Source organism: Megalops cyprinoides, chromosome 5, assembly GCF_013368585.1.
Source record: "Megalops cyprinoides isolate fMegCyp1 chromosome 5, fMegCyp1.pri, whole genome shotgun sequence".
Lineage (NCBI taxonomy): Eukaryota > Metazoa > Chordata > Actinopteri > Elopiformes > Megalopidae > Megalops > Megalops cyprinoides.
The window spans coordinates 14,930,001-14,947,874 of record NC_050587.1 but is presented as its reverse complement, the minus strand read 5'-3'; the positions used below and the strand labels follow the sequence as shown (position 1 = coordinate 14,947,874).

General features: G+C 42.5%; 1 protein-coding gene across 2 annotated transcripts in view; it reads left to right on the top strand.

Annotated features, from left to right (window-relative positions):
- The first annotated feature begins 518 nt into the window (after positions 1–518).
- Positions 519–17,874, top strand: part of LOC118777805 (synaptic vesicle glycoprotein 2C-like) — a 52,001-nt gene continuing 34,645 nt past the window's right edge. The window contains exons 1-2 of one of the 2 annotated variants that reach the window (XM_036528973.1): positions 519–721; positions 11,695–12,396. In XM_036528973.1, coding sequence (XP_036384866.1) covers positions 11,805–12,396 — 592 coding nt within the window. In that variant the 5' untranslated portion in view covers positions 519–721; positions 11,695–11,804. Of the gene's footprint in view, positions 722–11,689; positions 12,397–17,874 lie in introns of both variants that reach the window. The other variant, XM_036528972.1, reaches the window with a different exon arrangement.

Here is a 17,874-nt window from a genome sequence, read left to right as displayed (position 1 = left end):
GATACAATCAACAGTCTTCCGCAACTGGGTCTTGCTTCCGTTTCATGGTGTGTAAATGTTAATAGGTATATAATGTCTGCGTCTCTGCTTCAGACCTGCACCAAGCGTACACATGAACCCGATACGTATGCTGGAAAAATTCTGCAAAAGGAAAGTCATAAAACATCATAATCCTAATATGAATATTACATTGTATATTGTAATATTTAATGCTTATCTCTACTGTCCTACAGTATCCATGATAAAATATTTTATGAAGTTTAGAAGCCGCGTCGATTTATTTTATTCTTATTTCAACAGCGCGTCAGTACTTCTGTCATCGCCCCACGCTTTTGATAGGAGCTAGATTGTTCCATTAGCCGGGATTGCCCACTTCACTCACTAGGATACAATTACTGATTGTATTTTCCTTGTACCCCCCCCCCCCCCCCCCCCCCCCCAGCGTCGTTCCTCTCTCTCTCCCCCGCTCTCCCCCTCTCTCTGTCTCTCTCTCTCTCTCATTCTCACTCTCTTCGCTCTTCTTTCTTGAAGTACTGCAGAGGCTCAGCTGAAAACAGGAAAAAAAGAAAAGAAAAAGAACAAGAAACCTCACCGGCAGTTGCTACCTCAGGTCCTGTCATACTACTGTGGGATACCAGAAAATTTGGCTTGACGACACAAACAGCTAGTTTGTGCTATGGGTGTGCACTGCTAACGTCCCGGCTTCTTTCCTTCTCAACCGGTGAGTGGAGGGTTTCTCATTTTAATAGTTGAGCGGCATGGATGCGACTCCCATTTCTGAGCAGTTCTGTCTGTTTCTATGAGAGCGAAACGTCTCAGTGGCAAGTTTTGCGTCCATCGTTTTTAAGAAAAAAAGTGCATAATAGTCGGTTGTACAGATGTAAATATGAAAATATCGTGGTGGTGATCTGTTGATCCACCCGCATGATGCCACACATTGAGCTGGCTTCCGTGTTTGCTCCTGAACAGTTTGCTTTGCTTTGATTTCTACTGTACGCAAATCGATACCTTTACGCAAAATTTAAAAGTGAAACGAAACTTCTACACTATTTGATTGCTCTCGATCAACATACACATCTTTAACAGCAACAAACCAAAACTAGGATTGCTTTAGCGTTGTAGCACTATTCAACGCGTCATTGTTATATGTTAAATAGTACTTGACGTTTGAGCTATACGCTACAAAATAATTACCTTGCAGATGTATTTTAGAATGATCAGTTGAGTGAGACTAACACAATTCATCATGAAAACCAGTTTTTAAACGAACTTATTATTCTAAAGATTTAATGCTCCGAAGATAATGACTTCGTACTTTATGAAGCTTTGCGTTACACACATACGACACAGAAAAAGTTGCATTTAAGTCCTACCAACGATACATGCTTTTAGGAAAGACAGCAGGTCAATGGACTGTAACCGATATACGTACACCCCTCTCGCTAAATGCGATTTTGTCGTATATGCCTCCAGAAAACATTCATTGTGAGAGTCGAGTGTCTAAGAATGGCTCAGCGTCAGCGATGTTGTGTTATAAAATTTGTATTACGGTCATCGGCCTCGGGCGCATAAAGCATTCTGTATTACGCATAGAGATCCATCTATTTAAGTGTGGCTCGATGCTGCGGGTACTGAGTCATCCGCGGATTGCAGGTCCGGAGAGGAGAGGATTGATTCCAAAGCACAATGTCAGGGCATCAGAAATCTCATTACAGACGGCAGCTTGCGTCAAACTGTATTCGGTGATTGATGCCGTTCTTGGTTCTTGCAAACGATGTTAAGACTGCTGGCTTTTGGAGGGTAGTAGGAAAGGGTGAATCTACGGTGCGTGAAACGACCTATGCTTGGCTGGAGAGAGGTAGTTAATGCGATGAATATGAAACTATCTCGACTACATTGCCTTCTCACTGTAACAATGACTAACTTAGCCGTGGTTTAGGAAGAAACAAGGACATTTTAAAACAGCTACACTTCCTTGTGACTTAACTTAATTGCATTTTATATCCGATTTCCCAAAGGGAAGCCAGTGCTTTTAAACTAATAAGAATACTTTCTTTTATCTTCCGCAAATATAGCCATTTTCGACGAGAAAATGTTACCAGTCTGAGCCGAGCAATTCACCCCTTTAACTTATTGCTTCCTTAGTTTAGAAACGGGCTAAAGATGTTTTAGATTTAGCATCCCTAACCCACATATATAGAAATGGGATATCGAACTCGATATGCCTTACACATTAAAGCTGTCCTGATAAAGGTTTAAGGGAAAAAATGTCATAAGAACGTATTGTAACTGAGTCATAAACTGTTCTATGCCATTTTGCTTGTAGTAAGTCACCCACATCCAAACCAAGAAAAAGGTAAAAGGTAACAACTATATACAGTAAATATCCTCTCAGTGCTGAATAAATGAATTGATTTAAATAACAACTGTCTATGAATTTGACTTAAGATTTGGATGATGATGGCTGAAATTTAAATTTGCTGTCTTTTTGATTTATAAAACAATGCACATGAATTCATATTATCAGTGCAACTGAAGCATACATTGAACAGAGGCTAGCTGAATAAAGTTAAATTTTCTGTGCCCCTTTGGGCAGCAGTTTCAAATACAGGAACAAATTCTTTGGTGCCAAGGACGGCATTTGCTATTGCTGTACGCTGTCAACAACAACATATTTTCAAATTTATGGGGATGATTTTGCTTTTTGTATATGTCAGCATGACCAAATGTGAAGATGTATACATAATAATAACACTAATTTATTATTTGATATTTGTGAAATACCACTATAATTTATACTATTTCTATAATAAATAATGTACAACAGATCTAAAGATGCAGCATTTTAAGCAAAACACACGCTGATCGGGGAGGTACAGTGTTTATTGATGATTAGAAGGAAGGACATTGATGCCATCTTTCTGAGTAGGAGCTTATCACAGGCAGAGGGCTCAAACAATTTTTCCTATAAAAACTGTTCATTATTTGTCTGTAACCTGGTAACCTTATGGTGGTCCTTTTTCCATACCATTTGTACAGGTGTTAACTAGAGTAGGAGGTCCAAAGGGAAAGACCTGCACTGACACAAAAACTCTATTTTTAATTGAGACACAAACGATCATGTAAATTTGTTTCTGTAATTCTTAAGATCTGACCAGATGTGGATCTGTTTTGAACATATGCACCTGAATGAGCTTAAAAATGAATCACTAAGGACTGGGCACTCTTTCATTCCGTTCCAGTAGGAATCATGGCAACAGCAGCATCTAAAACACATCTGCTTGCTCACCGGAACAGGCTGCGTGTTCCCAAAAAGACAGATCATACTTCCACTATAATGATATCCAAGGTTGCCTCAGCATTGCTCGCATGGACATATCAAAGGTTTCCACAGTCGAAGAAATTTCCCATCCCGTCTTAACAGAAACTGCTATGACTGCGCAGACTGGGTTTCTGTGATTTCCGTCCCAGGGAATAAAATAATCTTGAGTCTGTCTTTACCGGCATAAACTAAGTCATCATGCACGTAAGGTTTGGCAGACATGAATGATCCCAGGTATAGCATGACATAAAATTCCTACTGGTTAGAGTGCGTTTTACTGCCATGTTCTTTGCCACTGAGAATAGCCACCTGAACAGACCCTCACATACACCTGCATCAATTCCCTCGTCTTTTTTCTGCAAATAAGTGGAGTTTTTTTTTTTACATTTAGTACAAGGCTTTTTAATATCTGGGACAAGTAAATAAATAAGGACATATAGGAAACAGATGGGGGGGAAACACCACTAATCCTACACTCTTGTGAATCTGTTACCAGCGAAGGGCTCAGCAATCTGGGCTGCCTGTGCTTCACTATGCCTTTCTGGGTTCGGAGCTCTCTCTGCAGTGCCATCTGGCATGCATGGGTAAACACATTCAGGCCACCTTGATCAGGTCCTGTGTTTATGAGGAGACCCCTACAGCTGCCTGAAAGCATGTGCATTGATGCAGCCCAACCAGTTATTCATCATTAGATTACATGCAGACCAATGGAAACAAGCACCACTGTTTATACCAGCTGCAATGATAGTCCACAGCACTTACAACCCATCTCAGCACTGGTAGATTTGTTTAACTGTAGAGACATACTGATGGCTTTATACCTGATATCCTAAATATACTTACTAACTTATAACACCATAAATTAATGTGGCAAACCTTTCAGGAGATGGATCGAGGATCTAGAATTGGAGGTGTGAAAACCATACAATGACAATGAGGACTTACCAACTGTACATTAATGAAATTCAGAGAGGTCTCTAAAATCATTCATGTTGATTACTTGCCAAATATTTCACATTGGTATTCCATGGTTAAATGGTTTCAAGGCCACAATAGTTCATGTTTCAAAACACCTTGAAAATGTTTATTTTTAAATAAGATATTAGAGGCATTTTCAAGAGCAGCACACTTCCAAGGGAAAAGTGGAGCAGAGAGTTCTCAGATCATGTCGGTGTTTTAAGCTGAACCTCCATCGTCTCACCTTCCGGACAGCGCCCGTGATCTGTGCCTCAGCACTGACGCAGCACTGTTTTTTTCCCAGCATTCAGAGGGCTCAGGGTCAGCTGTTACAGGGGGCGACTGCTGCGGCAGAGACGCTGCATTGCTCCAAAGTACAGGGGTTAACCCTGGGAGCTCCCCAGTGATGTTCACGCTCAGTGTGGTCCCTGCGGACATACCCGCTTGCACCAGTGCCTCCTGTGATCTATTTTTCATGTCTGTTTTGTGATGCTGTGTGAACCAGCCAGAATTCAGCTGCGCCACCATCTCACTGCATTGTAGGTTTAACTGAAGTATGCCATACTTATTGTTGTAACACATCAATGAGCTGCAGTGGACCCACTTTAGCTGCGTTGTAACACTTCAAACGAGTTGTCCACTGTGAATATTTAATCTCCGGGAAAGATTCTCATAGGAGGGTGACTGACAGGATGACTGAATCTTTTTTTTTACACACCTCAATGCTGATGTACATATGTGAGTCTCTTCTTCTGTTTGCTTGCAAAACAGAATGATTGTGTAGTCACTTACACTGAGCCTCAGATGGTGCGGTTTATTAAGTCAGAGAGGAAACATTTTTATGATATATTTGGAATGCCTCATCGTTCCATCTCTGCCACAGCAACATATGTGTCTCAATGTGTGCAATGTTCAAATTACCACAGCATTATACATAGCATGATATGTATAATATGTGTGTGTGCGTGAGCGAGAGAGAGAGAGAGTATGATGGTGGTCTTGGCATGCTCTCTTTATCTCTAATTACTATAAGCATATTTGTTGGGTGCACATGAAAAACGGTACACTCCGCTCTGCAATTAAGCGCTAAACAAAGCCAAGAAGCCAAGAGAGTTCCTTTCAGTGGCGAAAGTTCCTTTCAGTGGCTCGCCATTGTTCAACCATGCTTTTGAAGCAGGCCCTGCCGAGAGAGGCACGATGACGGCGAATCTGCCAAAGTCATGTAAGGTGCCAGAGCAGCGTTCCCCTCTCGTCCTCAGTGACCTGCTGTCCCATATGTGCAGGGCTGACGGTCACCTCCCCGTCCTCAGCAACACTATTGAGAAATCTCGTAAAACAGGACGTCCCAGCGCCCTCCCTACAGACTAGCTCTTCTAGTGCACAGTGATGGCGAGACGTACTGTACATTGTTCCAAAATCTTTTTTTTCAATTTTATTTATTTATTATTTTTTTCGCTGAAGATTGGACTGAAGATTGGGCTGAATACTCACTTGCTAACAGCAGGACAGCTTTTTTCTGTGAATAAATATGACACATGCATTTATGTATGGCTGTTATCATTAGTGCCTAATTAGAAATGTTTGCTTAATGTAGCATAAACACTATATGTTGAAGTTGAATGGTAAAATTGTAGTGCTTAACAATGTACCCACTTTCTACAGCTATATTGATATATTAGAATGAATTAGAAATGCGTATACAATGTATTTCCGCTGCTGAAAAATGCAGGTGATTCCAAAGTTGCTGTATGTCTCTGTTGTGTCAGCTGTGCTGCAGTCTGCCACGGAGCATCTCGTTTAAGGGAGAGCTAATGGCTGCTTCTGACTAAGCCTCCAAAAGCAGCCTCCTTTAGATCTCTCATCCTGAGCAGGACATACGTTTTTAAAGTCTACAAAACAGTGAGAGAGGAAGTAGACTTGCACACACCCAGACACCATGCTGTCATTATATGTTGTCAATAAGATCATTATAAAATATGGCCTTACATGATGTCAAGTTGAATGACAGAGCAGCGTAGCTGAAGGCATGAATGTGTGCATTATAACACATAGACACAGCATGTTAAAGGTTAATTGATATTGACAGGAAGGTATAAATATGCTACTGGTTTTGCTATATTTCCCCTCTGCAATGGTCTGAACACCTTGAACCATTTGATTGTGAGCACGGTAACAGCTCACTGAATGGCATGTGTGAAATGATGCACCAAAAAACATGATATAAAAATTAAAATTCCCAAAACATAACCAAAGGTCACATACTGTTATATTGCCTCAGATCATCTGGGGATTGCATTGTGGAGTTGTTGTCAGCTCTGGTGACTTCTCATCTCAGACATCCATCACTCCTTCCCCTCTGCTGGAGTGGGGTACCTGCTGACTATTACTCAGCATTGATTCTGATGAAACTGGCAGCGCATGCATGCAAACGTCACATGGCATGTCACCGGCACATGGCTGAGCGTGTTGTGTCCCCCCCGCCTCCAGAAATGACAGAGAAATATAGAATATAACACCGAAGTGTGGACTAAACGTCACCTGGAGGCCTGAGGGTTTATCTAACTGAAGGGGGTGAAAGGAGAAGAGAAACCCCATATATCAAACTGCCAGAGGCAATCACGGGCTCACGTCCTGCTTTCAGCTATCTCCTGTACCCAACCCGCGCAGGGTGCCAATGTTAACCTGAGGTCTGCCGGAACAGGGGACAAAGGAGCCATCTTGGGTAGCCGTTCGGTAGGGAATGACCCTCTGGACTGCTCAGTTTTGTATTCCGAGCCAGCTTTGTTAAAGGCATTGACTCTCCTCTGTCAGGAGAGTCAATGCCTTTGACAGGTAGACACCCCCCACCCCCCCTCCCCACCCCCACCCTCACGCTGGCTGCCTATGATGAGGCTCATTGTTGTTGACAGAGGGAATTTGCACTCTGCCTGACTTGTTTGCTGACAGACAGTCGGTGGACCCCTGCGCAGCTGAGCGGGTAATGGATTGTTCCGGAGCAGTCTGTGCAAGTTCTGATTCCGATACAATTTTCCCCACACATGAGATGCTTTTGCGCTAAGGAGCCTGTACACATTGGCTGGTAGATGTGTGCAAAGCTTTGGCACTCAGCTGTGAGTTGCTTCATGAAAACTGAAAGCAGATCCCCTGTGAGACTGGCGCAATGTCACCTACGTGTCTCATGCATATGACAAGTGCCTTCTGTGTCCAAAGAAATTACATTTTATATGACTTCCTCACATTATTTCATTTTTTTAAATATATGTTTTAAACGTATTTATCACAGAATACAGTTATCTTAATGAAGGAATGTTAAATGAATGAACAACAGTTGTGCCTGTACTGGAGTTTCTATACCGACATTCAGTGTGCTTCTGTAGCAAAAGAAGTACTTTAGACTTTCCATTTCACAACTTTTTTTGACAGTTTCACAGAGTTTTCACACTGCCACAGATTTCACAGTGGAGCGACAACTGTAAACTGCAGAGCAAAGTTAAACCAGAAAACACTTATTTGAAATAGTTGACGGCTCCTCCCTTGTGAAGGTACTAGCTTTGCAAACGTACTCATACTGAAGAGAAACAGGCCCAGTTTTTCATTTTTCTTTAACATTTACCTCACAAGGAATTTCAGATAATGTTTTCCCCTGTCGCTTGTACAATCCTACATGTATTGAGCTATTTCTCATTGAATCACCATGGCAAGCTGTAGAATTTTATAGATATGTTAATACTAATATGCTATTTATTTGTTTTATTAATATGATAATAAATATATACATAACTTGAAATGCAAATTCAATCCATATCCAATTGACAAAACCTCCATACTCAACACTCCACCCTAGAAATTAGTCACTTTAAATACAAAGAGCAGGCATACATAGCTATCTGGTAACATCTGGTCTTGGATTTCTTGAGAAGAACTGACATCCCCCTGTCTTACAACCTTTACTTGACATAACAGACCCCACGCTCCTCAAGTAAGTAAGGCACTACAGGCACTATCTGATCCTTCCCTTAGGAGTTTCAATATTAAAAAAATGAGTTGCATTGCCACATGCATCACCATGTTTCCCCTTATGTTTACAAGACTACATAACACACATATTATTGTGTATGCCACCCTCTCATTTATATAATGAAATAATACAAATGAGTAAATGGATAAAAATGCTAAAAACAACTGCAATATCAACATTACATAACAACAGAAGCCAACAATAGGAAGATCAAAGTTAAAAACAGAAATAATGGACACGGATAAACAAACACCACCTCTTGGATGTTTGCATAAGTTTGAATATGGAGCTGCGCATCGTCTGGGTTTGGGTAAACAAACGCCCCCTCAGGACTGTCTCTCCTGAAACGTGCAGGGGCGTCTCTGCAGAGGGGGTTGGCAGGGTCGCGGCTGGTGGAAGGGTGACGGCTGATGTTTTTGACAATGCGAAGGAAGCCCGGGTCACGGTGTCAAAGCGGCACGTCACAGCCGGGAGACACATGAGCTGCGGACGGCAGAGGCTGGCAGCGGAGTGGCTGCGACAGGCCCGACAGTCAAGCTGATCGCATAGCTGACAGCAGCACGGCCGTGCTCGCAGTCAGGGTTCCGATTGGCTGATTGGATAATTGCCATCAGCCAATTGAATAATTGCAGTCATCATCAAGAACTGGGCTCAAATGAAGGGTTAGGTGGAAGTCTATTTTGTAAACTAGAAAGGGTGGGCTGAATATACAAGATAAAGAATGAATGAGCTACAACACAGAGGAATCCCTGTATTCCTGAGCAGAGTCCTCAGAATGCTGCATTCCTTCTTATGAAGTGGCAATGATCTGGTATCTTTCATTTACTGTCTTGCCTATTGGCCTCATGTATACCCCTCAACTTAGTTCAATATGGATACAGTTATATAGGCGCATGATGCATGCATGATGTTTCTATGAATACCATTTCGTATTAAACGCGAAAAATTGTGATAGACTGGAAACATCCTCACTACAAGATATTCTCATCAGCCATTAGTGTGGCTAATATGTTTTATTAACTGTCTTGGGTATATAATATGTGTATGAAACAGGAATACAGGAACGCCTCTGAAATATTTCAAATATGAAGTGAAAAATACCAGAATTTCCTAGAAATTTAGTCTGGGATGCAACATGCCATTATGGAGTTGTGGTACTAAGGCAATGCTCCAGATACACAATACTAAAGCATCAGGATTTCAATATATCCCTCATATCCCCTCCCATCCCTCCTTTATTTAATATTGTATTCATTATCCCACTCACAGTAATGCGCTTTGAATAAGGTTATCTGCTAAACAATGTCCAATAATATTGATAGTATTGTCATTCATTACCAAAAGCATTGTATTGCATTGCATTGTAGTTCAAGATGACATGAGAAAAATAGATTTTGTTTCTCTTGTATATTATATTGCATGTGATGAACAACCCTTCCTCAACAAATGGTACTAATTTCATGATGAACTGAGTAAAATGCAATCTATGAAAACCAGCCAGGAAAACAAGCTGGATTTTTTATAAAAAGTGTGGATATCAAACAATCACCACATTCCCAGATTATTATGTATTATATACATTGTGATAAATAATTCACACACACATACACAAACTGAAAAACATACTTCACCCACTAGCTTGCCTTTATTTTTAGGTGGCCTTGTTTAATTAGCTTCAGGATCAATACTGTTCGTTTACTAGATCCACATCAGTTCACTCTGGCCAATTTTAATTCCTCTTTCACATATAGAATTCCTATTGTTGAACTGACAACTTATTCACGGAGATCAATTCTGTCTCAGAATTAACCCCAACAAACATAAATTGAGAGCAATCAATCAAGCTGTTAATTTTATGCCAATAGCTGTTGTCTAGAACTGTTTCAGCAAACGCCTACTGAAATCTTAATGATACTATTACAACATATATTGTCGATGCATGAAGAAGTTATTTGCATTTATTTGTACTTCTACAGGAGCATGCAAGGTTGCAGTGCACTGCCTGAAGAACACACTACACTGAAATATTTTGCATGCACCTGTGCTAGAACAATCCAGAACAAGTTTCTGTGTTAAGTTTCTGAGTGGAGGTTTGGTACAAACTCACTAGGTTACATGTAGCCAAAGCTTGCTCTCCTTCTCTTTGTGATAATCTATATCCATACATAACCCTGGATATTTACTTTATTTTTATAGACAACATTAATATGTTTTTTGTTTCACATTTATCTCTTCTGTAGAAAAAAAAACACATGGAAAATGCCATTCCCATGTATGTTAAAACCATAAACATCACTGAGGTTTACAATGACATGTTTTGGTACAACCTTCATCAGAGCACTGTACAAAAAAGTCTCCCTCTTTGTCAGTCAACCAGCTGTATGTCAATAGAAAGTGCTCACAAAGTCACGCATAGGAATAACCTACTGGTAAAAACTGTCATGAGTTAATGATTCATTGTTCAGCTCCATTTTGTAGTCATGTAATTGAAAATGAACTGAACACTGTCAACGCCAGTCACGCCAAGCATTTCCAGATGGATAAAGGGTGGATTACAATTTGTTGAATTGTCTTCTTAAAAATGACAAAACTATTAGTTACTCTTATTTCCAGTTAATGACTCTGATGGCAGGTATAATGGCCTCCCGTCGACCCAATCCACCCAAAACAAAGCACCAAGACACATGTAAATAGCAGCAGATGCACGCCACCGTGCCAGTGAAGTGGGAACAGCCCTGTGTTTAAAAATCGCAGTGAAGTCTCATGCAGTACATCTTTCACAAATGCTCAGGGCACCATGTGCTAGTTAGGCAATGACACAGCTGTCTCCTGCAGCCTCCGCCTCACCCCAGTCTCTGTTCTCTGACAAAGGCCCCAGGGCCTGGAGTCGGCACTACAGAATTTGACAGCAAATGGTCAACAATTTACTACTGCCTCTATTTCAGACACAGCGGATCAACACTTTAGCACTGTCTATACTTTAGATGCAATGGGTCAACCATTAACTACCGTCTCTCCTTTAGACCCAAATGGATTAAGCAATAGATGGTCATTACCGTGTAGGATCTTTAATTCACTTTATTTCATGACTCATTTTTAAGATTCCTCAGAGCATTAGAGCTCAGCCGAAAATATTTCTGCTTAACACTTTGGAGGGGTAAAGGAGCAAAAATCTGAGAGCTCTTCATTAATGTCATGTGTAAAACACTAACAAAGCTGCCCACACACGCATTATCCATAAAACCAAATGATGAAATTATTACACAGATTTCATGACCCTGTACAAATGCTGCTACAAATATAGCCTCTGATGATCTAATTCTGAATGTGTGAGTGAAATCTGATGCATTTCTGTGACTTAATGTGGAATTTCTCCTTTCTTTCCCCCGCAGTACAGCCATCGACACCTCTGGTGCAGACACACTTGCATGGTGATCCCTCCCGCATCACGCCCTCCCAGAATCCCGCTGTAGCTCCTGCTGCGCTCGGAAAAGCCCCACAGGAAAGATGGATGATGCGTACAGGGACAGGACTTCATTGGTTAAGGGGGCAAAGGACATCGCCCGGGAGGCCAAGCGGCACGCGGTGAAGAAGGTGAGCAAGGTGGTGGACCGGGCCTCGGACGAGTACACTCAGCGCTCCTACAGCCGCTTCCAGGACGAGGAGGACGAGGATGATGACAACTACTACTACCGGCAGGACGGCAACTATGCGGGGGGCACCGCCAACGACGAGGAAGGGTCAAGCGACGCCACGGAGGGCCATGACGACGAGGACGAAATCTACGAGGGGGAGTACCAGGGCATACCGGCGGGGGGGCAGGCCAAGGACAGCCGGGTGGCCGTGGGGCAGCCGGTGGCGGACGGGCTGAAGGACCGGAAGGAGCTGGAGATGGAGCGGCAGGCGGACGAGGAGGAGCTGGCGCAGCAGTACGAGCTGATCATCCAGGAGTGCGGGCACGGCCGCTTCCAGTGGCAGCTCTTCTTCGTCCTGGGCCTGGCGCTCATGTCCGACGGCGTGGAGGTCTTCGTGGTGGGCTTCGTGCTGCCCAGTGCTGAGACGGACATGTGCATCCCCAACTCCGGTGCCGGCTGGTTAGGTAAGTATGGCACATTATTGTACTTCTCCTGAGGTTACGCTGAGGACACATCATTCAGATGTCCAGACACCAGTGTAACCTGCAGTCGTCGCTATAGCTCTGGATCTGCTCCCAGAGGGTCATGGTTCGTATCTCAGGGTGGACATTGCCACTTCACCCTCTGCAAAAGCCTCCTTTGAATAGCTTCAGTACTCTATAATTAGTAATGTGTGAAATATAAGCCATGTTAGTCATTGTGCATGGGGCCAACCAAGTTCACACTGTTTCTATGTACCGTGGGCGAGATGGTTTTTTGAAATAATTTGACCCTTAAGTGCTTATTTGGATTCTGAAAAAAGATCCAATTTACAGAGGAGGCAACATCATTCCTCTGAATTAAGCTACCATTTCATTCCTTTATCATTTATGTTTTTATATTTTATCAATAACAGTTACTTGTGATTTAAAAAAAGACATGACCGAATCCTACTTATTGCTTTGAAATGATATTTAGTCCTTGTCTTTAGTCATGTGAGTGACAAACCGAGGTGAATCATAATGAAGGATTTTTCTGTTATGGATTTAGTAGCTCTTATATTCTTGGAGTCTCTTCTTTGAATTGTTAAGGCGTTTAAAGCTTTGCTTGTGACATTTTCAAATATAATCTCATTTGGCTCAGTGTAGGTCGTGGGTTGTCATGGCACCAGGTATTGGGAGGCTGGAGTGGGCGGCATCTATGCTTGTGTCTGCGTGGGACTTTTTTTCTTCACGACAGGGATTGCGTGTGTGTGAGTGTGAGTGTGTGTGTGTGTGTGTGTGTGTGCGTGCGTGTGCGCATGCACTAGCGACACACACTCACCTCCCTGCTGGTTTACCAAGGATACGCGTCTGTAAATACACAACACAGATTTGAAGGCTGTCTGAGTACTACTGCTGTATTTCCATACAGACGAGTGGGGTTTTCTGAATATTGAATAAGCAGATCCAATACATGGGGAATTATGCTGCCAACACAAAGGACAGAATGATGTTTGCCAATCACTCATTCAAATGCTGGGGAACACAAAGTGTATATGGCTCACGTTGTGAATTCGCTTTCAAAAATGTAAGCATTATTTTTGTATGCAGAAAAGTTTTTTTCTTGAATTGAAACTGTTTTGTCATTTGGGAGCATCCCTCATTGTGAACTCTTAGGCAGAATTGTCAGGTGGCATGAAATTTACATCTAAACAAAGCACTTTATTCCATGCCATGAAATTCAACCTCATTTTTTTTTTATGCCTGTGTCAGCTTGTTTATCAAACGGCGGCGACAGAATGATATGAATCCCAGAATTCTGCAATTAAAGCAAGCACTTCAGCACTGTAAAGATGTGTTATGGTGGGCCTGGAATAACAAGATGCTGTTTGGCGCCAGAGTGAGGCAGTGATTGCGCGACTCCATTAAGGGTACTTCTGAAGGTCGCCCCACACAGTTTTGCAAAGCATCGCTAATTGTCTGCCTGTTGATGGGGCTCTCTGCTGAGCTGCTGGCAAAAAGAGACACACAAACACGCCACACAGCAGACAATGAGTACACTTTACCTGGAGATTAAACTAATAGCATGTGTCTTTAGTTGCGCAGGTCCACATTTAAGGCTCTTAATTAGTGGACAAGTGCAATGCTTTTAAATGATCAGTGATAAATTTTTTTTTAGTTTAAAAATACCTTGGGGTTGCTGTTTGTAAAAATATAAACGTCATTCAGTGTAAATTGTAGCAGATTATACCAGTTATAAAAGTAATACTGATCTTTTGCTGTGTTAGTATGGCTATCTGACATAGTCATCAGTGTGTAAGATAACATTGTAGTAGTCTCTCTAACGTGTCCTCCCGCACTGGATTTAATTCAGTACAATGTTTACCCCACTCCTAGGTATTTGAAGCGAGGATGACGCTGAGATGCAATTTGGTGGAGGGGTGGGGGTTTGTTGGGTTGCACGAATCTCTCGTCAGTCTTAGGAAAAACCCCGCAGCCACAGCAACGCATGCCCCACTCGTCTCTCTCTTCGCTCCCGCTCCGCCTCCTCCTTTCCCCGCTCAGCTACCCTCCTCTTCTCAGCTTTTCAGAATGCCCAGTCATACGTAGTCGACCGTGCAAGAGAGCCTCCGCCTTTGTGGCGAGAAATAATCGGCAAGAAAGGATCGGCTGAGAGAGATTTTCAGGAGCGGGCACACTCCAGTGAAACGCAATTGTGCTCGGTCCCGTGTTATTATCCGCTTTTAAATCCGCGGATGAAAGATGTGTTACACGGAGCCGTACGTCTTGCTGTGGCGCGAGGCGAAGCTGAACGCACCGGCGGTTCCCCGAGTTTCGGTTACACTCTAATAAGATCTTTGTGGAGTCAGGGATTCCCTCTCCATTAAAATTAGATGCTGTCACCAGCTTTCAGTCACAGCAAGTTTTTTTTTTCTTATTTCACCGTCTCAAGGAATCAACGAGTTTGCGATCAGTTGGGAGTCTTATTGAAAGTCTTCAATGTTGTGGTTGTATCTGTGCTGGTGCTGCGGACGATGCTGCATTCATCAAAGTCAGTCCTCAAACTTTAAATACACAGTACAGGGTAGCTTTTTGAATTCGGAGCTCAGTGACTGCAGATATTTGTTGGAAGATACATACTAAAAACACTATTATAAACTATAAACTATAAATTATAACATATAAACACCATTACCATACGAAGTGAGACAACTTCGATAAACAGGGTATGTGGTTACTTGTACATTTTTATCTTATTTATGCCACATGTATTGGGATTATATTTCTCTGATACTCTGTCTCTTTCTTATAATAATGAAACATTATTACCTTATACCTGTTTGTCCCAAAACATTTTCTGCAGCTGTTTTGGTTTTATTTGAGAATAGGTAAGCAGATACAAAGCCCCTCCTTTCTCACTCTCTTTCGCCTGCCTACTTGTCATTGCTCGACAGTTGATTAAGCAACTTCAGACTGCTCTACATGTCTGGTGTCTGAAGAGACTGTAACAGTGTTCTTCAAAATGGTGTGCTAAACAGCTGCTTGAGGTTAGAACATCAGTAGAGAGTGCTGCATATATAGCAGATTGCTGATGTGTTACCATATGTTCATACAGCATTGTTCATATGTGATTAGTGGTATCCTGTTGGGGCAACTTCTCATGCCACTTTATTAAATGAGCTGTGTAAGTCACTGTGGTTAAAATGTGATGTTATCATCTGATTGTGTTAACTGACCTCTGTAAGAATAGCTGATGGTGGTGTTAGAACCATGTTTGAAATGTACTGCGGTGCTGCCTTCCCCTGTATGCCAGCATTCAGGCATTCAGCTTCGTCTCTGGGACAACAGGCACACGCATGCACTGGGGCCGCCCCACTACAACAATGCAGCAAGCCGCAATGAGTGAAGGAGGGAGGGAGGGAGGGAGGGAGAGAGATAGAGAGAGAGAAAGAGAGAGAGAGAGAGAGATGGCAAGAGATGGAGATAGAGGTGATGGTGAACAGTGAAAGAGAGGAAGCATGACAGACAGAGAGAAAGTGAGAGGACTGCTTTAGTGTGAAACTTTTCAGCCACCTGCAGACAAATGTTAATAGGGGTTTGGTGCTGGGAGTGGATTTGGGAGATTATCCACGTCTTCAGGAATTAGCAGGCAATTCTCAACTCTCAACCCTGTATAATCTGTACTTTTAAATAATTAACTTAGATATTGGACTCAGAGCTAATGTTAAGATAATGTTAAGACAGACAATATATGATAGGTCACATTTTACATTACCTTGTATACATGTGATTGACCACTATTGCTGTGAAAGTATTGTATTGTGTACTGTAAGTACACCTTCTTCTTACAGAACCTTTACTGTATGTCAAACTGCACATCAATTATACAAATAGCATGTGTGTATTGATAGGAAATGTTTAGGGATTTCCACATAATATCAACAAACATTATATGACCTTAAGTGAACTTCTGTAGCTACACAGATAGCAAGGCTAGAGGGGACTGAATGAAACAAATGAAAGAATGACTAATCTTGAAATTACATTCCTTACCAAACAGAAAAGCTCTTGAGCTTTGATTTGATTAATACCCCCACAGAGTTGGAGCATGTTGGGAGCCTGTCACCTCTCAGCTGCTCCCTGGCTGTTGCATTGTGGGAAGGACATTTACTTTGTGTGAGGGTAACTGTGTGGGTGCCCTGGGCCGCATTCTCCGTCATGTGAGAGAGCCGTTTGTATTGTCACGCTGAGCACTGTCACAGTTAATGGAGTGGACGGTTAAGGAAGGGCCCGCGGGCCTGTCCCTCTGAGGGGAGAGACTTACAAAAGAGTTGAACAGGGTACCGCAGGGTAAGCTGTAATCCCAGCTCCTAGCAGCAACTGCAGTGATATCAGGAACGATTTCAACTATCTTACCGACCTTGGAAAGGATGTAAAACTAATTGATTACATCCTGATTTCTCAGTTTTACGCCTGTAAGTTTGTTTAGAAGTACACTAGCAACTTTATAGCAGTTGAAAGCAGGATTGCCCAATACAGTAGGTTTTGCAGCCAAATGATAAGAAATACATAAAAAGCAAAAAAAAGCACTGAAAAAAATTAAAGATCATATTCTGATCAAAACACTCTAAAAGTTTTAGGTAAATAGTCTTAATGCATCAACTAGAACAGTATAAGTGTGTGTCCTGTAATTCCAAGGTCGATTTGTGGGAAAGCTTGATGTGTGATGTTTGAATCTGGTTAATCTCTCTTGTGTGTCTGGTGTAATAGAGCTAATAGTGATTTTACATCAACAAGGTCAAAAAGCTGCCCAAAGCACTATTCCTACTATCCAGCAAAAACATACTACTCCATCACACACTAGTTGTATCTAGTAAAAAGTAAGCAGTTTTCTCCTCTCTAAAAATGATGGCTTCCTTGGCTGAAAAGGCCAGAGTTGTTCCATCCTGATATCTGCGGATAGACCTGTGTCTGGGTGGGAGTTGCGTGCAGCACTGTCGGTGTAGCTGTAAATGACAGACCCAGATCTGGATCTTTCACCTGCTGTGGCATCCGCATGGCGTGCCAGTCTACAGTACAAGCAGAAGCTCAGGAGGGGAGGGAGGCGAACTCTTTCTGACAGGGCTGGCACGACCGCGGCGCTGGCCATTTTCCCTCCATTATCAGCCGTCTCACCCCGATCTATCCTCTCCGGGGTTCCCTGGCGGCCACCTGCATACCCCGCGAGCACCCTCCGAGATAGCAAGCCATGGCAGCCGCTGCAGCAGAAGGCCCGACGCCATACGACACCACACGGTGCGAGAGGGAACGCTAATGAGACGCACCTTTCGCCGTCCGCCTCGGAAGCCAGTATGAGTCATTTCCTTTTAGCCGCACTCACTTCTTTATGCCTGTCTGTTTGTTATTCTTACACGTGGGGTTCGTCAAACGGTGCCTCCGTGGGCCCGTATACACTGAGCCCCTCGATAATTTGTTAAGAAA